This window comes from Colletotrichum lupini, chromosome 4 (genome assembly GCF_023278565.1).
Source record: "Colletotrichum lupini chromosome 4, complete sequence".
NCBI lineage: Eukaryota > Fungi > Ascomycota > Sordariomycetes > Glomerellales > Glomerellaceae > Colletotrichum > Colletotrichum lupini.
Window position 1 is genome coordinate 669,078 of NC_064677.1, and position 24,665 is coordinate 693,742.

Below are 24,665 nucleotides of genomic sequence, written 5' to 3' on the forward strand. Positions count from 1 at the left end.
TATAGCGCTAATAATCTTGTAATAATGAGTCCTTACTGCTTCTATGGAAGGAGAAAACAACCGAGACATGGTTTTGGAAAGATAGCTTACGGACTTCTCTGTGCAAACTAGCAAGCGTATTGAATCTTATCCGATTTTCTGTGTTCGTATTGGTATCCCTATTATAGGGTAGTTAGTTCGAACCGTAGTTAACGAAGAGATTAATTAAACTATTTAGATATCTACGTAGGTATAAAAAGGAGGTTCTAACTATAAGTTAGGCTAGCTACGATAATCGTAAATAAGGCCCCTAATTAGCCCCTGTGCAGTCGGCTATATACCGTAGTCGAATTAGACTTCTAATCCGATATTAACTTTCTCTTTTTTTTATCGATTTAACCGCTATAGTTAGAAGTATAATTCGACCTCGGGCCCGTTTACTAAGTCGTCTCCTTTTCCCCCTTTTCTCTATTCTTTTCGTATAACCTATCCCTCTATTCGTACGGTAACTTTTCTACTACCTACGAATTACTCTAATTTCTTATTTAGTACTACTTTTATAAAAGCGTCTACGAGGTTATTTTTATTATTAATCTAACGGATCTTAAGTATCTCGCGCCTTTCGTACGATTACCTAAGAGCTATAATATCGATTATAAGCCTCTTTTCTTTCGTCGTTCCTAATTTAACGAGGCATTCGTATAGTAAGTAAGAATCGGTATAAATAACTATTAAAATAAGTAGAAAGCTAATTCGATTAGTAATCTTCTTTAGCGTCGTTAAAATCGTATAAAAAAAGTTAACGCCGTTAACTATATTATAAACCTCTAATACTAATACACTTCTCGTTACCCGCTTATTTTTAGTTAACGAGTAGTAGATTATATTACTATATATAATAAATTCGCTCTTACCTATACTCTTATTAGCTAGGATAATAATATACCCTAATTACGAAATAAGGTCGTTATTATTTATAAATAACTTATTAATAAAGACGTAGAGCTTACTAATCGTAAGGTCGATCGGGTAATAAATAAAACCTCGATCGAGATTCGTCTATTACTACTTAAGCCGCTTATTAAGTACCTTAACGTCTCGTTTAGTTAGATCTATAGCCTACGCTACCCTAGCGCAGTTAAAAGTTACCTTAGGCTAATAAATACTTATAATATATACCCCTCGCGCAAACTTAGCCTTATACCGCTTCTTAATATTAGTTACGTTCGGGTCGACGAGGTTAATCTTCTCGCCCTACCCCTTTTATTAAAAAACGACGGTTTCCCCTTTAATTATAAGAATCCCGCTATTAAATACTAGGGGGGTATTTATTATAAGGACCTCTTTTAGCTTCGCTACGAAGCCCGCTTTCTAAAGCTCCTCATCCTCCTTTTTTATAAAGTTAATATTAAATAGGCCTAATATATCGTCGGTCTATATTCTGACGATCCTAAATTAGTCGCCTTCGTACTCCGTAACTAGTAAGTACGGGTTATACGTAGAGGTAACTATTAATAGTTAATTAATATAAAAATCGTAGTAAGTAGCTTACTAATAGGTGCCCAATTCTACGAGCCTATATAGTAGCTTAAGCACTTCAATAATCGTACCTTCTAAGTACTTACTAACTATTTCCTTTAGTAAATAGGCCAGGATTTTCCTTATAAGCCCTATAGCCGATTAAGTATATACCTAGGTAATATCACGGCTCTAAATCTCGTATCCCTTCTTCCGTAGCGATACCATTAATACTATTATTAATCGTTAGCTATAGCGCTATATAGTAGGCAATTATATAAGCAGCGTCGCCTTTTTAACGTCGCCGTACCCCTAAATTACGTATCTAGACTTCTCGTACGGTTAGGGTATTCCTTTTCCTTTAATTTTATAAACTATTCGCAATTTAAATATGCGGAGGTTTGCATACTTTTCTAAATCGTAGAGAATAAATCGATAGACCCCTCGATCGCGCAGAGTATCTACTTTAATAAGATCTAATCCCTTATATAGCTTTCTAATAGTTATAATTACGCCTTCCTTACGTAGTTTAACTACTAGCTCGAAATCGGCTTTCTCTTTTACTATATAAAAGGTATTAATTACCTCGTCGCTAGTAATAAATTGCCGCGTTAGTACTTACCGTCGTAGTCTCCCGCGACGTATTAATACCCTTTTAACAATTTCCTCTTCCTCATTATCTATTAGTACTACTACGACGATTTCGTTAAGGATAATTTCCTATACCTCTACCGCGGGTTATATAGCTTCCCCTAGCTCTTCTTCTTTTTATAGGCTAAAAATCACCTCGATAGGATTTATATAATATAGTCTAACTACCGTAATTAATACCTCGAGTAGCTAGTTACGATCTCTCGTAACTACGTAAAAACGCTCGTTAACGGAAATTAATTTATATAGCCCAGCCTATTATTAAGTAATTTCGCGCTATACTCGTATATCCGAATTTAGGGGCATATCTAAATTAACCCCTATATCGGGCCTATTGCGCATAGTAATTACCTTATTAACTTACCTTCTTACGCTCACCTCGCGCAGTACCTATATTACTTTTTTAACTATTTAAGCTCGCTAGCTTATATTTAGCGACGGTAGCGAGGCTAAGGTCGTTCTTAAATATGCTCTAAATACTAAAAGCGTCGGTATAAGCCTATTAGGCCCTATAGTATCGTTATAGCATTTAAGTACTATCTAAAGGCATTCGTCGTCGTCAGAATCGGGATTTTCCTCTTTAATAATTTTAAACGCTCTTTTTAATTACTAGTGCGCCCTTTCTACCTTTCTAATATTATAGTACGCTTCGACGGGCACGACTTTTAATTATATACCGTAGGCCGTCGCATTTTCTTTAAATTCTACTAACTTAAAACTAGTACTAGCGTCGGTTTTAATACCGTCTAGCAGTCCTTAGTATATATCGATCTAGCTTTTTCGTAAAACTACCTATACTATTTTTACTTACAGATCCCGCAAGAATTACCCTACTTAGAATAATATAGCCTCGTTAATTATATATAGGACCGGTTGACTATTTAAATAGAAAATATCGACGACGATCTCCTAATTAAAGTTAAGCTTATTACGCAATTTAAATTTAAATCTGCGTAGGCTCTGTATATTTATTTAGTATTAATAGCATACTTTCGTTAACTACTCTAGCGCCCCTATTTCGATATTATTATTACTTAAATACTTTAAGAAGTTATATAGCCTCGCGACCGACGGGTAGCTAAATCTCCGGTATAGTTATCTAAGCTCACTTTCCGTTAGGTAATTAATCGACTTCGTGTCGTTAATAAGCCTTATAAACGCGTACCCCTATCGTTGTTTGACTATTTCGAAGTACTTACGGCTAGAGATTCTATTCCTCGTATTATTAAATATAATACCTAGTTAATTTATATCTTTTAGATATAGGAGAAATAGGGTATTAACGGGTAGGATATAAAAAGTTATCGTTCCGAAGTGCGTCTCTACTTCTACTATACCTAGGGCGACGATTTCCTCGCTTAGGCCGAAGCTAATCCTCGTAATACTTACTATTAATATATTAAGCGTTACTAACGCGATTTTTTATAGCGCTTAGAATTGCCCTTTTCCTCCTATTAACTATTGCGATGCCTTAGTATCTAGGATAATCCTATAAAAATTATCTAGGCCGTACCTTTCGTTTACGTAAAATACTTATACGAGCTTAGTATTTAAGTAATCTAAGTAGTATAAAAAGGACCCCTCTAGCTACCCCTAGAATTGCTTAGTACCCTATCTCTTTTCTTTAGATATTAAGAGAGTAAAATTCTGCGCTATTAGATTCGTCCTTTCGCTTACCTCCGTATCCGTTATCTAAGGGACTTTCTCTTACTATTTATAGATAAAAGCCTACTTATTAAAGGCTTTTACTACCTTTTATTCGTTTAGCCTCGTATATCCTCCCGAGGCTAACGGGGTAAAGAAAGAGTAGTTAATATCGTTAACTTCGTTATAATCTAATTCGTTAGTATAAGGGGTAAGATCTTCCTTATCTTCCGAATCTCCTATAAGGTGCGGGTGCTTTAGGCCGCTAAATTAGCTACTTTCGCTAGGTTCCGTGCCCCCGGATCTGCCCTTATATATAACAAAGAATTAGTTAAATCGATAAGGGCTAGTTTTGCTATCTACTACCCTCGATTTTCTATATTATTCGTACGATTTAGTACGCTCTTCCTTAAAGTAGTTACTTAACTAATATCTATCCTTTTTATAAATAAAACACTGCTTCTTTTATTACCCTACTCGCGAGTTAAATCTCTACTTATTTAACGAATCTAGGATTCCCTACTAGCGATTACTATACTTAGCTTCCTTTCCTTTTTTATTATACGTTCGGTCGACCTAATACTATTAGTAAGGGCCGTCGTACGCTTAGAAATAGGTTTAGTACGGTATTCTTATTTTAATATTAAAACTAGATCTTAGCCTCGAGTAGAGCGTCTCGTAATTTTTAGGTACTTAATATAAAGTTATTTTTACTTTTAGAACGCGCTAAACTACGGTATAAAGATATTTAACTTTCTACTCGTTAATCCCCTTATTTAGCTAGGTTTTCGCTAGCTTATTAATTCGATCGATAAGCTCTTCGAGGATTTCTACTCACAATTTACCCTCTATTATCCTAGCTATAAATATAAAAAAAATCGCTCGTAGCTTAGATAGGAGCTCTAGGTTCTTATTATAGGTCTCGAAGCGGCTTCGGATTATGTTAATTATATTAAGAAAGTCGTTTCGATCGAGATTACGTACCGCTTCGTAGTAGTAATTAGAGGCTTTGCTTATGAGTACGATATTAACTACCGAATAGTACTAGTGTTCCCTAATTCCGACTTTTTCGTAATAATTATAAAACATCGTTAGGGTTTTTTATAAAACCTTATACTTCCCCCCAGAGTATAATTTCTTTTTTAGGAAGATCTTTTTAAAGTTTATAAACTACCTCGTATTTATTACTAAATTTTTGGTATTTATATGCGATCCCTGCGTCGCTGCGTATTATTAGTAATTTTAGGTAGTCTACTTCCTTTCTTATTAGCTAATTAGTACCGAATTTCGTATTAGTAGCGGCGACGAGCTATGGATCGAAATAGGCAAAATTATCGATTATCGTACTTCTAGTACTATATTTTACCTCTATATATCCTTTTGCGACGATAGATTGCCGTTAGTAATTATAAGAAGGAAATCTAGGTTGTTTACCCTTTTTCTAAATTTATTAAAGCGATTATACGCCCTATCGACTTATACCTAGGTCTATGTTACGAATTCCTCCTCCGTAATCGTTGCTACTAGGATTTCGTAAGGTTCTTATAATTATAATTGCGCTAGTAGTACCCCTCGCTTATAAAGGAATTTATTAACCGCTTTTGCGATTCTTAGGCTTATGCTTACGAACTATTCGTCTAGTTAATAGCTAAGGTCGTTTACGATTTCGTAAAATAGGGGTTACCCCTATAGCCCCTTTTTCTTATAGACCTTAGTTAAATAGATTAATACCGCGTTAATTTACTTGCCATTAGGCTAATTTACGATTTTATATATCTACGTCCCCTAATAGTCCGGGTTAATATTTACCTACTTATAAGGGATTAGGATTCTATTTAGGATCGGGTTTCGTCCTCTTCTTCTTTACCCTAACTCGCTAAGGGTTATACTCTAACTTATACCCGTATTAGTAGTTATTAGTATATTTAATCTTAATGGGGATATATTTAATCCGCGCGCTAGTCGTAGCAAATCCGTGCTTTTATTACCTAACGAATTTATCGGGGTTTAAGAAATTCCTACTTCCTCTCGCCGTCTCGCTACTACTCTCATTTTTATTATTTTTAACAATTACTATTACCTTTCTAAATCGCTAACTATTATACTTACTAAGATCCTCCTTTTTATTTAATATAAAAGGGTAAGTTCTAATAGTTCTTTTTAATAACAATAGTAGTAAACGTTTATATTACTATAATAAGATATAGTAATTAGTCTTAGGATCTTTATTAGTTACCGATTTTTTAAAATTAGTAATTTTATACCGTAAGCTAGTATAAAAAAAAGCCCTTTAACGGCCCTCTAGAGGATTCTTTTCTTTTCCTTTAGATCCTCGTCTTTTTAGCCTTTTTTTAAGCTAATAGTAACTCTAGTAAGAGGTTATAGGACTACTTTAGGGTAGCCGCCTTTTTCTTAGGTTAATCTCCGAGATCCGTAATACTTTTAACTCGATACTATTAGGACCTTTAAATCCCCTCCTCCCTCGTTAAACCGTCCCCTATACTATATTCCTAAGTAATACCCGGGGGGTAGTTAAGGGAGCTACGAAGAGGTCGTCTAGATCGCGGGCTTAAGGGCGTACCCGTGAGATCCCTATAGTAATAGACTTTTTTATATACCGTAAATCTCTTAGCTTAATAACTCCTATAGGGTTACCTTCGTTACTAAGTAAAAATATTTACGTTTAGAAATCCCCTTTTTCGATCGCGTAGTACTCTTTTATACTATATTATTAAGCCCGTTCGTTACGCTAGTTAATTAAGTAAGTAGTCGTTATATAGGGAATTCCTTTTACTAATTTAGCTAGTTAATTTCTAATCGCGGGCCGGCCGCGGGGAAGTTATTTAGTAAAAAAGGCTACTTAAAGCGATAGTAAAATACTAGTTACCTAAGTAGTTTTATTAATTAGCGTAGTTTAACGTAATAAACGTCGACCTCTCGTAGGTAGTAAAGGGCTACGATTACTTAATTCCGTACGGTATTCGAAAATCGCCTCCTTTTTTATCTACTTCCGTAAGGTTAATTAGTACGAATCTCCTATCCCGTGCGGTATTAGGAAGTCGTCTCTTCTACGTAGCGAGATACCTTACCGATCTATAATAATAGAATTTAATTACTAATTAGTATTAGTATCCCTATTATAAAGTAGTTAGTTCGAACCGTAGTTAATAAAGAGATTAATTAAACTATCTAGATATCTACGTAGGTATAAAAAGGAGGTTCTAACCGTAGGTTAGGCTGGCTATAATAATTATAAATAGGGCCCCCAATTGGCCCCTGCGCAGTCGGCTATATGCCGCGGTCGAATTGGACTTCTAATCTAATAGGATCGAGCCGATTGCCGACGCGACGGAGTATACCATCTCGAGTATCGATGCCTCCGGCGGCTACGATGGTTTCTTCGGAGGCCAAGCATTTCGCCCCACTATCAACACCTACCAGTACGCCAATGCTCGTGCGATTGCCAAGACTGCTGCTCTCAAGGGCGGCCTGGACAGCGTTGTTGAGGAATACAACACTCGTGCTCAGAACATCAAGGACACCCTCCAGAGGGATTTGTGGAACTCGACCTTCGAGCACTTCATCGATCGGTACCAAGTTAACAACGAGAATGTCACCTACTGGGACTTCATCCGCGGCCGTGAGCTCGCTGGTTTTGTTCCTTGGGCCCACGACCTGCTGGATGATGATGCCAAGTTTGGTGAGGCATGGAAGCATGCGCTGAACTCCGAGGAGCTCGGTGGTCCCTTTGGCCTGCGCACTGTTGAGCCTTCGTACGAGTACTACATGCGTGTTTGGAGATACGAGGGCACTCACACCGAGTGCCACTGGAACGGTCCCTCTTGGCCGTATCAGACAACTCAGGTCTTGACTTCCCTTGCCAACGTTCTCGACCACTACCCCAACACTTCGGCCCACGTCACTGTCGGAGACTACACCCGCCTTCTGAAGCAGTACGCCAATCAGCACTACAATAAGCACTACGGTAACATCCTGGATATTGAGGAGAACTACGACCCTGACACTGGTGAACCTATTGTTGGCCTCGGACGTTCGCACCACTACTTCCACTCTGGTTACGTTGATCTCATTGTCACCGGTTTCGTCGGCATTCGTCCCCGCGAAGACGATGTGCTTGAGGTCAACCCCCTGGCCGACCCCTCCTCCATCTCTTACTTCCGCGCGGAGCGTATCCTCTATCACGGCCGTGAAGTTGCTGTCCAATGGGACGCTACTGGCGCGCGCTACGGCGAAGCAGGTCTCCGAGTTGAAGTTGATGGACAAGTCGTCGCCTCTTCCGACAAGCTCGAGAGACTTACCGCCGAGGTCACACGCGCGCCAGTCTCCGTCGCGCGCCCCTTTGACCAGTCCGTCCAGCTCCAGGCTACCGAGCCCCTGCCCATCATCAACGCCTCCGTCCCCAACTACGACATCAACCGTGTCCACGATGTATTCGATGGTCGCATCTGGTTCTGGACCCAAGACACCATCGCCAACGGTTTCGATACTCCCGAGGGCAGCACCGCCGAGGAATGGGTCAGCCTCGAGTTCGGATCCGCTGTTGAGGCTGCCCGAGCTGAGATTGCTTTCTTCGCGAATGAAGAGAAGGGATTCGATGTGCCCGCCAGCTACAAGTTGCAGGTTTTGAGCGGTGAATGGACCGATGTGGCTGATGCGACGTACGATGCGCCGTTGGCCAACGGTATTACCAATGCGAAGTGGACTGGGGTGTCTACCCAATCTCTCCGCATTCTCGTGAAGCCTCAAGATGGCAAGCGCGTCCGTCTGGTTGAGCTGAAGGTCTTCACTGAGTAGAGCATTAGACTTCATTGAAGTTTACAAACGAAAGGTTCAAGGGGCATATAAAAGTAGATATTTGGATGGAAGACCAGTACATGTTATTAATTCTAGTATATAATAGTTGAAGATGGAGTATTGATGCAAGCGCTTTGTCATGGGCAATTCCCTAAATCCTCCAGGTACACGGTGAGAAAGATGTAGGGACTTTCGTCAAGAGATTGTCACTCATGAGATTGCAAGGCCGGGCAATAAGTTCGGTTCCTTGAGCCTTTTGATACGTGCCTTGGAACATCCCTTGTCCAAAAGCTGTGGCCCGAGAGCGAGTCGCCCCCTCCATGGAAGTCAGTGGGAACCCCGCTTGTGATCATCAATTCCGGGGTATAATGAATCCATTAAGCAAGCGAATGCCAACTCTATTATTCACTGCGCCAACATTGGAGGTTGCGGGACCCATATTCGCGAACATGAAACTTCAGCCGAACTATAAAAAGGCCACCAGATGGGTCCGACTGACGAACGACACTCATCGCATTAATATCTGTAGGGCTTTGCCTCGCTCGACCGAGTCAGCCAACATTCGGTCTGCTCCGAGTTCGTCCTTATCCCACGCGGAAGGCCGCCTATAACGAAAAGATTAAGTCGCTTCGGAATTAATTGACAATTCTTACTTAAACTTCAGTGTTCCCATTTCTAAGCTTGACTGCGTAGTACCACATTTAATCACCTATTTCAGCTTCCACTTCCGAAAAGGGCACGGTTTTCTCAGCAATCAAACATCCAAGTAAACCCACTTTCAAGTAAACATGAAGACAACATCTTTCTTTCTCCTTGCAACCCTCGTCTCAAGCGGCCTTGCTCTGAGCATCCCTTTGAGACTGCCATCGAGTCTCGACAGTCGGGCCGAAACACACAACGCCATCGCGCCAGAAGACATACTCAACCCCGTTGTTCGACCACGAGAGTGTGAGGAGCCAGCTGAGCCCGCAGAACCGAGCGAGGCGGATAGGAAGAAGGGTGCCAAGAGACCAGCGAGGCCTTCACGACCTACAAAATGCTGAGATCTGCCCTAGCACGTTGATTTGATCAAGACAAGGAAGGAACCTAGACCATCGAGAGTCGAACACAAGTCGCTAATTATCGCCACTCATATCTCATTGGAATTAGCGGCTTGTCTCTTCTCGTAATAGTTCTCTCAATACCTTCAGTCGAGTTTTCGCAATTCTGAGCATCGACCAGAAGCCTTCACGCATTTGGTGATCAGCTGAATTTTCGGTGAATCCATCGGTGAAAATTCGCTTTTTATTCAAGTGGAAGCGTACACAGCCACACACAGGCGTCCACTGAAAGATGCTGCCCTTTCCATCAAACTATTTTCTTCAACACCTGAAAGATGCATCAAACCGCCAAGCCACCAAAGCGCATCATAGTGTTTAGTACAGGCAGAATATGCAGGTCACACCAATAGGGTGCCTGACTGTGACTTCATTCGCTCACGCCACGGTCCTCCGGTTCAACTGTGCAGCCAACCCGTGTAACCCGCTGATCACGCTTCTTTTCCCGCCACACTAAGGACACATAAGGCCTAGGTCCTCCCCCCGCAGCCCATTCTTCCGATTGATTCCTCAATTGCCTCGGCCAGTCTCTCAGCATCCAACGTTGCTCTTTGCTTCGCCGCAAGCATCCGATTTTAGTCATCAAATTCACAACACATTTGAACTGGACACAAACCGAACGAACATGGAGAACAAGGTGAATCCTTCAATGGAGTCCATCTCATCGCAAATGGACACGGAGGGGAAAAGCCGGGAAGAAATGATAGCCGAGTCCGTCAAGAAAAACGAGGACGTCCAAAATCTTTATCCTCAGGTTGACTTCAAGGGGGCCGTCCTTGAGCCTACCATTCATTTGACTTATGATATTCAGGTAATACTTTGTCAAGTCCTCTCATGTCCTGCATCCAACCTTGTTCTTGATACGAAGACCGCTCCCGGCATCAACTCTTACTGAAAGCTTGACCTTATCCTGACTGCTTATCCTGACTGGTGTTAGGAACACGTTGACGAACCAAACCAAAGGAGATACAACACGTTGATCGCGGAGATGCTAGAACGGACCGCAGAGCCAGACCTAGCTGAAAGATTACTCTGGGAAGCGAGGGAGTGTCTCGCGGGCTACCCAGATATCTTGGCTCAGTTCGATGCGATATTTTTGGGCCAACGCTCTGCTTCAAGTGTGATACGGGAATTACACGAATGTATGATGATGAAAAAGACGGTGGAAAGGCGGATGAGTCAACAGGTGAATGGCGTGGAGAATGGAGACACTTCTGAATGATAAAACTTACCGTTGTCTCGATATTCTCTGCATGGCTCTGATCCTATAAGGGCTGGCGGGCTTTTCTATCGCACCATTTGGGGCCTATTGGATTACGCCTCTGAACCTAACCTACAACTCAACTGGTGTCGAGCCGACAGAAGAGAATGCCGTTGAAGTGCGTCGAATATTTTTTATACATGGAAAGACCTCGATCACACATCAACAACTCTTCATTAAACAACGACTAAAAACGATAGGCATTGGCTCCTTTGTCGTCAAGGATCGATTTTTCGCAGGTTTTGTAGTAGATTGTTGACAGATCAGAGGCAAGATAAGTCTTTCGGCCTCTACGCCTCATCTTGTCTTCAGAAATAACTCAACGGCCGAGATCTCGTTTTATTATCATCATCAACCTCTTCTCATAACACCGAGTTAAAAGTTCAGGATACATCATAGGTACAGTAGATTGCTATATATAATATAATACAAAGGCCACAGACTGACCATTTTATCTAAGGTTATTAGTATCCCTATTATAGGGTAGTTAGTTCGAACCATAGTTAACGAAGAGATTAATTAAACTATATAAATATTTACGTAGTAGGTATAAAAAGGAGGTTCTAACTATAAGTTAGGCTAGCTATAATAATCGTAAATAGGGCCCCTAATTAGCCCCTACGTAGTCGGCTATATACTACGATCGAATTAAACTTCTAATCTAATACTAACTTTCTCTTTTTTTTATCGATTTAACTGCTATAATTAGAGATATAATTCGACCTCGGGCCCATTTACTAAGTCGTCTCCCTTTTCCCCTTTTTTTTACTCTTTTTATATAACCTATCCCTCTATTTATATAATAGCTTTTTTATTACCTACGAATTACTTTAATCTTTTATTTAGTACTACTTTTATAAAAACGTTTATAAAGTTATTTTTACTATTAATCTAACAGATCTTAAGTATCTTGTGCCTTTTATATAATTACTTAAGGGCTATAATATCAATTATAAGCCTCTTTTTTTTTATCGTTCCTAATTTAATAAGGTATTCGTATAGTAAGTAAGAATCGGTATAAATAACTATTAAAATAAGTAAAAAGCTAATTTAATTAGTAATCTTTTTTAGCGTTATTAAAATCGCATAAGAGAGGTTAACGCCGTTAATTATATTATATACTTTTAACGCTAATATACTTCTTATTACTTATTTATTTTTAGTTAATAAGTAGTAGATTATATTATTATATATAGTAAATTCGCTCTTACTTATACTCTCGTTAATTAGGATAATAATATACTCTAATTACGAAGTAAGATCGTTATTATTTATAAATAACTTATTAATAAAGATATAGAGCTTATTAATCGTAAGGTCGATTAAGTAATAAACGAGACCTTAATTAAGATTCGTTTATTACTACTTAAGCTACTTATTAAGTACTTTAATATCTCGTTTAGTTAGATCTATAGCCTACGCTACTTTAATATAATTAAAAATTACCTCGGGCTAATAAATATTTATAATATATACCCCTTACGCGAGCTTAGCTTTATACTACTTCTTAACGTTAGTTACGTTCGGATTAATAAAGTTAATTTTCTTACCCTACCCCTTTTATTAAAAAACAACGGTTTCCCCTTCGATTATAAAAATCCTACCGTTAAATACTAGGGGGGTATTTATTATAAAGACCTCTTTTAGCTTTATTACGAAGCCCGCTTTTTAAAGCTCCTTATCCTCTTTTTTTATAAAGTTAATATTAAATAAGCCTAATATATCGTCGGTTTATATTCTAATAATCCTAAATTAGTTACTTTTATACTCCGCGACTAATAAGTACGGGTCGTACGTAGAGGTAACTATTAATAGTTAATTAATATAAAAATCGTAGTAAGTAGCCTATTAATAAGTACCCAATTCTGCGAGCCTATATAGTAGCTTAAGTACTTTAATAATCGTACTTTCTGGGTACTTACTAGCTATTTCCTTCGGTAAATAGGCTAGGATTTTCTTTATAAGCCCTGTAGCTGATTAAGTATAGGCCTAGGTAATATTACGGCTCTAAATCTCATATCCTTTCTTTTATAATAATACTATTAGTACTATTATTAATCGTTAGCTATAGCGCTATATAATAAGTAATTATATAAGTAGCGTTACCTTTTTAACGTTACCGTACCCCTAAATTACGTATCTAAACTTTTCGTATAACTAAGGTGTTCTTTTCTTTTTAATCTTACGAACTATTCGTAATTTAAATATACGGAGGTTTATATATTTTTCTAAGTTATATAAGATAAATTAATAGACCCCTCGATTACGAAGAGTATCTACTTTAATAAGATCTAATCCTTTATATAGTTTTTTAGTAATTATAATTACGCCTTCTTTACGTAGTTTAACTACTAGCTCGAAATCGGCTTTTCTTTTTATTATATAAAAAGTATTAATTATTTTATTATTAGTAATGAATTGTTACGTTAGGGCTTGCCGTCATAGTCTTTTATAACGTCTTGCTAATAATATTAGTGCCCTTTTAGCAATATTCTTTTCCTCGTTATTTATTAGTACTATTATAATAATTTTATTAAGGATAATTTCTTATACCTCTACCACGGGTTATATAGTTTCCCCTAGCTCTTCTTCTTCTTATAAGTTAAAAATTACCTCGTTAGGATTTATATAATACGGTCTAACTACCGTAATTAATACTTCGAGTAGCTAGTTACGATTTCTTACGACTATATAAGAGCGCTCGTTAATAGAAATTAACTTATATAGCCTAGCCCACTATTAAATAATTTCGCGCTATACTTATATATCTAAATTTAGTAATATATTTAAATTATCCCCTATATCGGGCCTATTGCGCATAATAATTATTTTATTAATTTACCTTTTTATATTTACCTCGCGCAGTACCCGTATTATTTTTTTAACTACTTAGGCTCGTTAGCTTATACTTAGTAATAGTAGCGAGGCTAAGGTCGTTCTTAAATATACTTTAAATTTTAATAGCGTTAGTATAAGTCCGTTAGGCCCTATAGTATTATTATAGTATTTAAGTACTATCTAGAAGTATTCGTTATTAGTAGAATTTAGATTTTCTTTTTTAATAATTCTAAAGGCCCTTTTTAACTACTAGTATGCCCTTTTTACTTTTTTAATACTATAGTGCGCTTTAATAGGTACGACTTTTAGCTATATACTATAGGCCGTTATATTATCCCTAAATTTTACTAACTTAAAGCTAGTACTAGCGTCGGTTCTAATGCTATTTAGCGGTCCTTAGTATATATCGATCTAGCTTTTTTATAGGGCTACCTATACTATCTTTATTTATAGATCCTAAAGGAATTACCCTACTTAGAAGGATATAGCTACGTCGATTATATATAATACTAGCTAACTATTTAAATAGAAAATATTAACAACGATTTCTTAGTTAAAGTTGAGCTCATTACGTAATTTAAACTTAAATTTATATAGGCTCTGCGTATTTATTTAGTATTAGTAGTATACTTTTATTAACTACTCTAGTACCCCTATTTTAATATTATTATTACCTAATTACTTTAAGAGGTTATATAGCCTCGTAACTAACGGGTACCCGAATCTCTAGTATAGTCTTCTAAGCTCACTTTTTATTAAGTAATTAATTAACTTTATATTATTAATCAGCTTTATAAACGCATACCCCTATCGTCGTTCGACTATCTCGAAGTACCTACTACTAAAGATTTTATTCCTCGTGTTATTAAATATAATGCTTAGTTAATCTATATTTTTTAGATATAGGAGAAATGGGGTATTAATAAGTAAAATATAAAAAGTTATTGTTCCGAAGTACGTCTCTATTTTTACTATACTTAGGGCGACGATTTCTTTACTTAGGCCGAAACTAATCTTTATAATACCTATTATTAACATATTAAGCGTTACTAGCGCAATTTTCTATTGCACTTAGAATTGCCCTTTTTTTTTTAGTTAACTATTACGATACCCTAGTATTTAGGATAATCTTATAAAAATCGTCTAGGCCGTACCTTTTACTTACGTAAAATACCTATATGAGCTTAGTATTCGAGGGATCTAGGTAGTATAAAAAGGACCCCTCTAGCTACCCTTAGATATGCTTAGTACTATATTCCTTTTCTTTAAATATTAAAAGAAATAGCATCTTCTCCTTAATCGTTAAGAGAATAGGCTTCGGCCCTATTAAATTCGCCTTTTTAACTACTTCTATATCCGTTATTTAAAGGACCTTCCCTTATTATTCGTAAATAAAAACCTACTTATTAAAAGCTTTTATTACCCTCTATTCGTTTAACCTTATATATCCTCTAAAGGCTAACGGGGTAAAAAAAGAGTAGTTAATATTATTAATTTCGTTATAATTTAATTCGTTAGTATAGGGGGTAAGATCTTCCTTATTTTCTAAATCTCCTATAGGGGGTATATATTTTAAGCCGCTACTTTAGCTACCGTCGCTAGGTTCTATACCCCTAGATCTTCTTTTATATATAACGAGGAATTAATTAAACTAATAAGGGCTAGTTTTACTATCTATTACCCTCGACTTTTTATACTATTCGTACGATTTAGTACGCTCTTTCTTAAAATAGTTACTTAATTAATATCTATCCTTTTTATAAATATAGTATTACCTCTTTTATTACCCTACCCATAAGTTAAATCTTTACCTATTTAACGAATCTAGGCATTTTTATTAGTAATTACCGTATTTAGCCTCTTTTCTTTTCTTATTATACGTTCGATTAACTTAATATTATTAATAAGGGCCGTTATACACTTAGAGGTAGGTTTAGTACGGTATTCTTATTTTAATATTAAAGCTAGATCTTAGCCTCGAGCAGAGCGTCTTATAGTTTTCGGGTACCTAGTATAGGGTTATTTTTGCTTTTAGTATACGCTAGATTATAGTATAAAAATATCCGACTTTCTACTTATTTATCCCCTTATTTAGCTAGGTTTTTATTAGCTTATTAATTCGATTAATAAGCTCTTTAAAGATCTCTACTTACGATTTACCCTTTATTATCCTAGCTATAAATATAAAAAAAATCGCTCGTAGTTTAGATAAGAGCTCTAGGTTCTTATTATAGGTCTTAAAGCGGCTTCGGATTATATTAATTATACTAAGAAAGTCGTTTTAATTAAGATTACGTACTACTTCGTAGTAGTAATTAAAGGTTTTGCTTATGAGTATAATATTAATTACCGAATAATACTAGTGTTTTCTAATTCTAACTTTTTCGTAATAATTATAAAATATCGTTAGGGTTTCTTATAAAACCTTATACTTCCCCCTAGAGTATAATTTCTTTTTTAAGAAGATTTTTTTAAAGTCTATAAATTACCTCGTATTTATTACTAGATTTTTAGTATTTATATGCGATCCTTGCGTTACTACGTATTATTAGTAACTTCGGGTCGTTTACCTCTTTTTTTATTAGCTAATTAGTGCTAAATTTTATATTAGTAGCAGTAACGAGTTATAGATTAAAATAGGTAGAATTATTAATTATCGTACTTCTAGTACTATATTTTACCCCGGTATATCCTTTTATAATAATAGATTTCTATTAGTAATTATAGGGAGGAAATCTAAGTCGTTTACCTTTTTTTTAAATTTATTAAAGCGATTATACGCTCTATTAACCTATACTTAGTTCTATAATACGAATTCCTCCTTTATAATTATCGCTATTAGTATTTCGTATGGCTTTTATAATTATAATTGCGTTAGTAATACCCCTTATTTATAAAGGAATTTATTAACTACTTTTGCGATTCTTAGGCTTACGTTTATAAATTATTCGTTTAGTTAGTAGCTAAGGTCGTTTATAATCTCGTAAAATAGGAGTTACCCCTATAGCCCCTTTTTCTTATAAACCTTAGTTAAATAGATTAATACTACGTTAACTTACTTACCGTTAGGCTAATTTACGATTCTATATATTTACGTCCCCTAATAGTCCGGGTTAATATTTACTTACTTATAAAGGATTAGGATTCTATTTAAAATCGGGTTTTATCCTCTTTTTTTTTATTTTAACTTACTAAGGGTCGTGCTCTAGCTTATGCCCGTATTAATAATCGTTAGCGTATTTAATCTTAATAAGGATATATTTAATCCGCGCGCTAGTTATAGTAAATCCGTACTTTTACTACTTAACGAATTTATTAAAGTTTAAAAGATTCTTACTTCCTTTTACTATCTCGCTACTACTCTCGTTTTTATTATTTCTAGCGATTACTATTACCTTTTTAAATTACTAGCTATCGTACTTACTAAGATCCTCCTTTTTATTTAATATAAAAGGGTAGGTTTTAGTAGTTCTTTTTAATAATAGTAGCGGTAGACGTTTATATTACTATAAGAAAATATAGTAATTAGTCTTAGGATCTTTACTAATTACCGATTTTTATTATCCTATATACTTTTAGCTTCTTAAGCCTCGTACTCTCTATAATCTTTAAATAGCTTTTTTCCTTAACTTACCTCTTTTAAAATAATATTTTATAAAAATAATTAAAAATAAACGCCGTGCGGCTTATAAAGGAGCTATATAAGCTATTAAGAACTATATAGGCCGTTAAGTATAGTTAACGAAGTTAAGCCCTTTTTTTTATAAGATCGTAAATTTTAAGGACTTACTAAAAATACTTACTTATTACTTATACGCAGTAGGGTTAAATACTTTAAAAATCTTATTTTTTACGGCCTCTCGGTACCCTATTTTATATTTTTTAAGTAGTCTTTTTTATAGCTTAATTACGGTTAGGTAATTATCGCTTACTAATAATCGCTTTTATTATTTAGTTAATTTTTTAAAATTAATAATCTTATACTAAGAGCTAATATAAAAAGAAGCCTTTTAATAACCTTCTAGAGGACTTTTTTTTTTTTTCTTAGATCCTCGTCCTTTTAGCCTTTTCTTAAGCTAATAATAACTCTAGCGGGAGGTCGTAGGACTACTTTAGGGTAGCCGCTTTTTTCTTAAGTTAATCTCCGAGATTCGTAATATTTTTAACTTAATATTATTAAGACCTCTAAATCCCCTCTTCCCTTATTAAACCGTCCTTTATATTATATTCCTAAGTAATACTTAAGGAGTAGTTAAGGGAGTTATAAAGAGGTTATTTAGATTATAAGCTTAAAATCGTATTTATAAAATCCTTATAATAATAGACCTTTTCGTATACTATAAATCTTTTAGTTTAATAGCTCTTATAAAGTTACCTTCGCTACTAAGTAAGAATATTTACGTTTAGAGATCCCTTTTTTTAATTACGTAGTGCTCTTTTATATTATATTATTAAGCTCGTTCGTTACGCTAATTAATTAAGTAAGTAGTCGTTATATAGGTATTTCTTTTTTTTAATTTAACTAGTTAATTTTTAATTACGGGCCGGCTATAAAAAAGTCGTTTAGTAAAAAAGCTACTCGGGGCGATAGTAAAAGGCTAATTACTTAAGCAGTTTTATTAATTAACGTATTTTAACGTAATAAACGTCGACTTCTCGTAGGTAATAAAGGGCTATAATTACTTAATTCCGTGCGGTATTTAAGAATCGCCTTTTTTTTTATCTATTTTTATAAAGTTAATTAATATAAATCTCTTATCCTATACGGTATTAAGAAATTATCTTTTTTATATAGCGAGATACCTTACTAATTTATAATAATAGAATTTAACTACTAATTAGTATTAATATCCTTATTATAGGGTAGTTAGTTCGAACTATAGTTAATAAAGAGATTAATTAAACTATATAAATATCTATATAGTAGGTATAAAAAGGAGGTTCTAACCGTAAGTTAGGCTGGCTACGATAATTATAAATAGGGCCCCTAATTAGCCCCTGCGCAGTCAGCTATATACCGCGGTCGAATTAAACTTCTAATCCAATAGAGGTATAACTCTTAATCTCGCACTTCCCTCTAGTGACTTCTCATTCATTCTCTTCAACATTGTGCTACATTTCCCCGGGACGCAAACCCCCCTTTTTTCTCACGGTGCCCACTTGCTGCCTCTTCAGAAATCCCTCAGATATCGCTGAGCCTTTCGAGAAGCCTGATCAGCCAAGCACTGCACCCAGTCCTCCTGGCTTCAGAAATTGGTGTCGTGCCATTGTAATTTAAATAGTTCACGTTTGCCCTATGCTTGATCAGATCGACAGCTATGTCTTCTCGTCCAATACATATGGCTACAGTCAACGGTGTTGAGGTATACCGGTCACCTGTTAGGTCAACATCTGCTCCATTCTCAAGGAGCAGCTGGAGTACTTTTCTATTTCGAGTGGACACAGCACTGATCAAAGGCGTCTCAGCTAAGCAGTCTGATGTATCAAGAGCTGCCCCACTGTCAATAAGAACTTTGGCAGTAGCATGGCGACCATGTTCCTGCTTGTCCGACAAATGTGCAGCTCGGCCATCATTCGCCGCCTCAACATATGCCTTGTTCTCGATGAGAAGTCGAACCATCTCTTCATAGCTAAATGACGGGGCTAGTTTGAATCCTGTTTTGCCTGTATGGGTGCCGCTGCTGGCTTTTGGTTCCCCGTCAATGAGCAGTTTGGTGATGACCTGGTCGATTTTTTGGAGTGCAATATCGAGGCCACCATGCTCACCAAGGATGATGAGGCCACGCGGGTCCCTTTCTTCATTGAGATAATCCTCTATCACAGTTCTCTTGCAAACGTAATGCAGTGCTGTCCTATTATTTCGATTTACAGCGTTGACATCTGCGCCATTCTCGATCAGAAACTTGGTAAGCCTCGCATTACACGCCTTAGAAGCTGTGTGTAATGCTGTATTGCCGTTGTTGAGTCTGAAATTGATATTTCCTCCATGTTCAATGAGAAGCTTAGCAATTGCTTCTGACGCTTCAGATTTGTAGCATAAAATTGAAGCTTCGTACAACGGTGTAGAGAAAGTTCTTTCGCTGCTACCGTTGGCATCTGCGTGGTTCTCAACAAGAACCTTCACCATTGCTTCCTGACCATTGATAACAGCAAGGAAAAGGGGTGTACGCATGTGTTTGTCTGGGGTATCGACATTCGCCCCATTCTCTATTAGAATCTTTACAACCGCCTCATGGCCTTGCTCAGCAGCCCGGTGCAGTGGGGTGAATCCAGCATAGTCATGTTCATTCGCATCATGACTGGCTTCGAGAAGAAGTGTTACTATCCCGTGGCGACCGTTTTGAGCTGCCCAAGATAATGGTGTTCGCCGCGGCCAGTCTGAAAAGTCCCTTCTGCGTGTCAAGCCTTCCATGATGTTCGTTCCATTGAAGATGACGGAAGGTAATCCCAAGAGGGCGGCCACTGATTTGCTATTGCCTCGAGCCAAGGCAGCAAAGAGCGGGTAGTTGTACGGGTCCTCAGAACGGCGTCGCCAATCTCCGCCTTGTATCATGGGAATGAGCTTTGAACAGTCCATGTCTGAGCAGATGTAGTGTAAGCTCGCTTGAGGCGTATAGTGGGTGAGCTTGTACTTTCTAAAGAGATTAGAGATCGAAATCCATGCTTTGAGAGGGAATTGAGACAGAAACTGGTGTTGAGAAATGCCAGCGGCTGCTGCATCAGCATGGAAAAGCACTTGCTGACTTGCATATTCTAGGAATGGAAACTGAGCCACCTCGTGACTTGTATTCCCCATGAATCGAAAATGCATCGTGTCACACTCTTCCGAGCCATATTCGGACTTGAGCAAATGATGTATGTACGCGCTGCAGCAGAGTTTCAATTTTTCATGGCTTAGGAGCTCCCAATCGAAGCCTAGATCAGGCCAGAGTTCCGCAAGTCCGCCGCCTTTGAGAAGATAGTCCCTGACAGATTCATGTATGAATTGGACTGTTGGCTGCGTAGATTTGGTAATTTCTGCCAGGCCCTTGGAAAACCCGATGACGCATCTCATAGCACTGTCTTCGGCATCGGGACCGGTGACTGCCGGGGGATTCGGGTCAACGTGGCCGCTCTGAGATAGACCAGACCAGAGTGCGTGGTAGAACTCCTTGGGTCGTAAAGGTCGCTTGGCGCAGAGAATCCAGATGACGCACAAGAACAAATGCTCCATGTTCTTGCTATCACGCGTGAGGATATTCTTGAATAAGGCGCCCAGATCGCTCGGTATCTCCACAAGCCTCTTCTTCAAGGCCAGCCCACCTTGCGAGTACTCGGTATTGAGAATATCAACGACTAGGATCAGCCAGAGGAACACGCCCGCAGCCTTTTCTAGGAGCTCTGATTGTAGATCTTCGACAAGAGTAGGGTTATTGAATCGGAGACGGCTTTTGACGTAGTTCTCCATATCCCGCGTGTGGCCTGGCTGGTTTTCAAGCGTCATCGTAGCCCCCCTTTTGATGACTATATATGGGTAGTGCCGACTGGAAAAGCAGATTCGAAAGGCGATCCCTTCTGCTGAGGCTTCTTCAGCCAAATCCTCGAATTCCCGGACCATATCTGTGACTTGTTGCTCATCGCATTCGTCCAGAGCATCAATGAAGCAAGTGAGCCGAAGTTGGCCAAGTCCAAGGACAGCTTCAGAGAACACATCTTTGAGAGTGTCCAGGCTGGGGCAACCTTCATTCTCTTGTTGTGTTGAGCACAAATCGCAAAGTACAGATCGCAGTTGAGGGTATCCCTGGAAAAGCTGGAACAGCAAAGAGCGATACATCCCTTCAATTGATCTTTCCAAATATTCGCCCCGGGCGTTGAAGAAGAACGAAATTATAAGCGGCGACCAATGAGGGTCCTTTTGCATTCTCGAGAAGGCGAATTTCATGATAGTTGACTTTCCAGCGCCGGGCTTGCCACGAAGCCAAAGAAACCCATGGTGCAGCTTGAGCTTCTCATCGTTCAGCCATGCGCAGTAATCTGGGTGCTTGATGAACCACGCGCATGTCTTGTTGTGAGCTCTCTTCACAGTTAATCGGCGGGAGTCCATTTGATCAAACTTCAGAGACTCCATCAGCTGGATCTGTTTCTCATGCTGGTCAAGCAGGACTTGTGCTAGCAAGAATCGTTAGTGATCAGATGTAACTCCCGGATGATGGAATACGGATACATACGAGGGCTAAAACGAGAGACAGCTCGTGTCCCGGAGTCCGTCAAAGGGAGTATGGAGAGTAATTCTCTAGCATATGCTGCGGCTACAGCTGCGGCGTACCTTTGCCAGGCCTTATTCTTGTGAGAATCCGCATAGTCGCAGATTCCACGAATGGGTAGGCAGGGAAGAATATCCATGATGCCAGCCGCTTCCATTTCAAAACACACGACGTCTAGGGTACGAGCAGCAATGTCTCTTTCGGTGGCGTTCTTCATAACTTGGTTGCCGGACGCTATCGCTCCATAGTGAATGGCAGGGTCATTGTCCGGTCGGGCACGTCGAGGCATACGTTTCGTTTCATCGCAATCGTCGCATGAGGCTACTGACTCTGGGTGGTCGTACGTTGAGAGGAAAAGGCGATCAGGATCTGTCGGACGACCGTAGTGCGGAAGTTTCTGGAATTTTTCTTTCAGAATTGAGGGGATATGGCTCGGTTCTCTGTCGTGTTTTGCTCGCAAAAATGTGATGACTTTGCCAAAAGAGTGGTGAAGGGTCCTCGCAATCGCGGTGCGTTGAATCTCAGCACCTGCCACAATCTTCCCCAAATCGTATTGCATAGTTCTTGTACCAACGACAACATCTCCCAGCCGTATATCCCTAGCACTGCTCGGGACACCACCTCCAATGCCTACCATCAATGCTAGCCGAGTTGACGGAAAGGTGCGGATCAAGTTGGTTACCACGTTGGCCGCATTGTTCGTGCCATATTGGTCCGCTGGTAGGCATGTGATGACAACATTATGTCCCTCGATACTTCCTAGCTTGTAGGCGTTGGTATCGGCCGTGTAGGTGTTGCCGTAGGAAGCGTAAGAAGGGAAGACGTCGTGCTTCTCATCTAGCATAGCTTCTGCAGCTACCAGCTCCGTGGGCAACGCGCAGATCCAGGCGATTGTGTAGCAGTGATACTCTGGCGGTATGTCATCGACGGGTCGTTGCGTCTCGCCATCCCAATTGTCAGGTGCAGTTCGTTGCCGCTTGATTGTGCCAGGATAGCCACAGCGAGTGTCATCGATCGCTGGGCGCTTGCCATCCATTGTGAACAATTGTTTGAGATTCCGTCTGTCTCTGAGGATTTACATAAGTATGCTGGATTTGGTTGCGTTTCTTTAGTCTGTCGTCAATGTGGAGGAAGCAGATAGAGAAGGCAGATGGGATGAGCAGATGAAAGTAGGAAAAGGTCATGGACACAAATCAGGCTGTGAAGGTTACAGCCACGAACCAGGATGCATGCTGTCCGCATCTTCCCCAATCCTGGGCCTAATCATTCGTTCAGCCGCAGCAGGGGCAAAACAGGGGTAGCAACGATATGCAGGCGAGCCTGGTTGCTTACTGTTATTGGGTAAACCAGACTCACCACTACAGAACACAATACACCAGCTGAAGTTGAAGGGATGAAAAGAATACGGAACTTCAGGTGGAGAAGGTTTGAAGACTGAGACCACTGATAATCAGAACTCGAAACCATCTTTGTTCCCCCGTCTGATGCAATCGACATTCATGTATTAAAGGATTTGGCCCGCAGTGAGAGTATACCAAGAAGGGAAGGTCATCAGCACGACCAACCAAACAGTTCCCCGCCACCATGCACGAGGAATCCTTTGTCCGAGATGTCGCGAATGGTACTTGAATGCTGACTCCCGCCGCCCTTTGAGGTCGCTGCTATCAACTTTTCGAACTGTTGTAACCCAGGAGACGGATGGTAGACACTGACGGATGCAACTCGATGGAGCATCGGAGCGCTCCAACACCACGACAATCGGACTGGGAGAAGACTCGAAGCACCGAGGATGACGATGATGATGCGAATTTACCCCTCGAAGCAACATCCAACGACCTCGAGGAAGCGTTGCAGTCTCTCCTCTCCTCCCACACCAAACCCTCACGCCAAAAACATCACCAACCTCGGCCGAACCGACGAAGCATCACAACAACCTACGCTCGTCTCGCCCTCCTCCTCGCAGCAACCCTTCTTCTAGGCGCCGCCCTCTCAGCCCTGGTAACAACAATCCTCACAACCCGCCTCCGCACCGCCAACACCTCCCACAGAAACGACAACACCCTCGCCTCCCCCAACGACCCCTCCTCCCGCCCAGTAACCTACCTCCAAACCGCCCCCTGCGGCTCAACACCAGCCCAAGCCCGCGCGGCAGGCTGCGAATTCGACCTCATATCCTTCAACTGGCTCCCGCCGCAATGCCATGACGCCGCTCTCGCCGAAACCTTTGAAGCGGAGCTCGTGGAAGCGGGACAACTCGCCTGGTTCACGGACGCGAACCGTACGGCGCCGTCGTTGACGAGGGAGCAGATTATGACGGGGGAGTATAGCGGCGTGTATGTCAGCTTAGGATACCATCTTCGGCATTGTACGGCCATGTGGAGGCGGATGCACCGCGCGCTGATGCAGAGTCGCGGTGGGGAGGGAGGAGGCGGCGGGCTGGAGAGGGTTGATAGTTATATTTGGAGTTATCATCATACTAGGCACTGCGAGGAGGTGCTGTTGACGAGGTTTGGTGAGGTTGACGTGGGAGAGGTATTTACGACGGAGGTGAGGATCAAGTATCCCGATTGCGGCGTCGTTTTGGGGCCCGTAAATTGAACGATAATAACGTTGACGTTG

At 39.4% G+C, this 24,665-nt stretch overlaps 6 protein-coding genes across 6 annotated transcripts; 4 read left to right on the forward strand and 2 right to left on the reverse strand.

Annotated features, from left to right (window-relative positions):
* Positions 1–7,084: 7,084 nt before the first annotated feature.
* Positions 7,085–8,607, forward strand: CLUP02_07302 (uncharacterized protein; the record flags this gene model as incomplete). The annotated part of the gene is made up of 2 exons (XM_049286297.1): positions 7,085–7,092; positions 7,161–8,607. 2 exons carry the CDS (start codon positions 7,085–7,087, stop codon positions 8,605–8,607), a joined length of 1,455 nt encoding a protein of 484 aa, XP_049143440.1.
* A 788-nt stretch (positions 8,608–9,395) lies between these two features.
* On the forward strand, positions 9,396–9,650 carry CLUP02_07303 (uncharacterized protein; the record flags this gene model as incomplete). The annotated part of the gene is made up of 1 exon (XM_049286298.1): positions 9,396–9,650. The coding sequence occupies one exon, from the start codon at positions 9,396–9,398 to the stop codon at positions 9,648–9,650; it is 255 nt and encodes an 84-aa protein (XP_049143441.1).
* Positions 9,651–10,038: 388 nt separating this feature from the next.
* CLUP02_07304 (uncharacterized protein) lies at positions 10,039–11,283 on the forward strand (the record flags this gene model as incomplete). The annotated part of the gene is made up of 5 exons (XM_049286299.1): positions 10,039–10,123; positions 10,232–10,515; positions 10,642–10,846; positions 10,977–11,083; positions 11,233–11,283. The coding sequence occupies 5 exons, from the start codon at positions 10,039–10,041 to the stop codon at positions 11,281–11,283; spliced, it is 732 nt and encodes a 243-aa protein (XP_049143442.1).
* Positions 11,284–18,974: 7,691 nt separating this feature from the next.
* Positions 18,975–23,082, reverse strand: CLUP02_07305 (uncharacterized protein; the record flags this gene model as incomplete). The annotated part of the gene is made up of 3 exons (XM_049286300.1): positions 18,975–19,013; positions 19,091–21,951; positions 22,011–23,082. The coding sequence occupies 3 exons, from the start codon at positions 23,080–23,082 to the stop codon at positions 18,975–18,977; spliced, it is 3,972 nt and encodes a 1,323-aa protein (XP_049143443.1).
* A 157-nt stretch (positions 23,083–23,239) lies between these two features.
* Positions 23,240–23,543, reverse strand: CLUP02_07306 (uncharacterized protein; the record flags this gene model as incomplete). The annotated part of the gene is made up of 2 exons (XM_049286301.1): positions 23,240–23,305; positions 23,379–23,543. The coding sequence occupies 2 exons, from the start codon at positions 23,541–23,543 to the stop codon at positions 23,240–23,242; spliced, it is 231 nt and encodes a 76-aa protein (XP_049143444.1).
* Positions 23,544–23,771: 228 nt separating this feature from the next.
* On the forward strand, positions 23,772–24,644 carry CLUP02_07307 (uncharacterized protein; the record flags this gene model as incomplete). Its single annotated transcript, XM_049286302.1, has 1 exon — positions 23,772–24,644. The coding sequence occupies one exon, from the start codon at positions 23,772–23,774 to the stop codon at positions 24,642–24,644; it is 873 nt and encodes a 290-aa protein (XP_049143445.1).
* Positions 24,645–24,665: the final 21 nt, after the last annotated feature.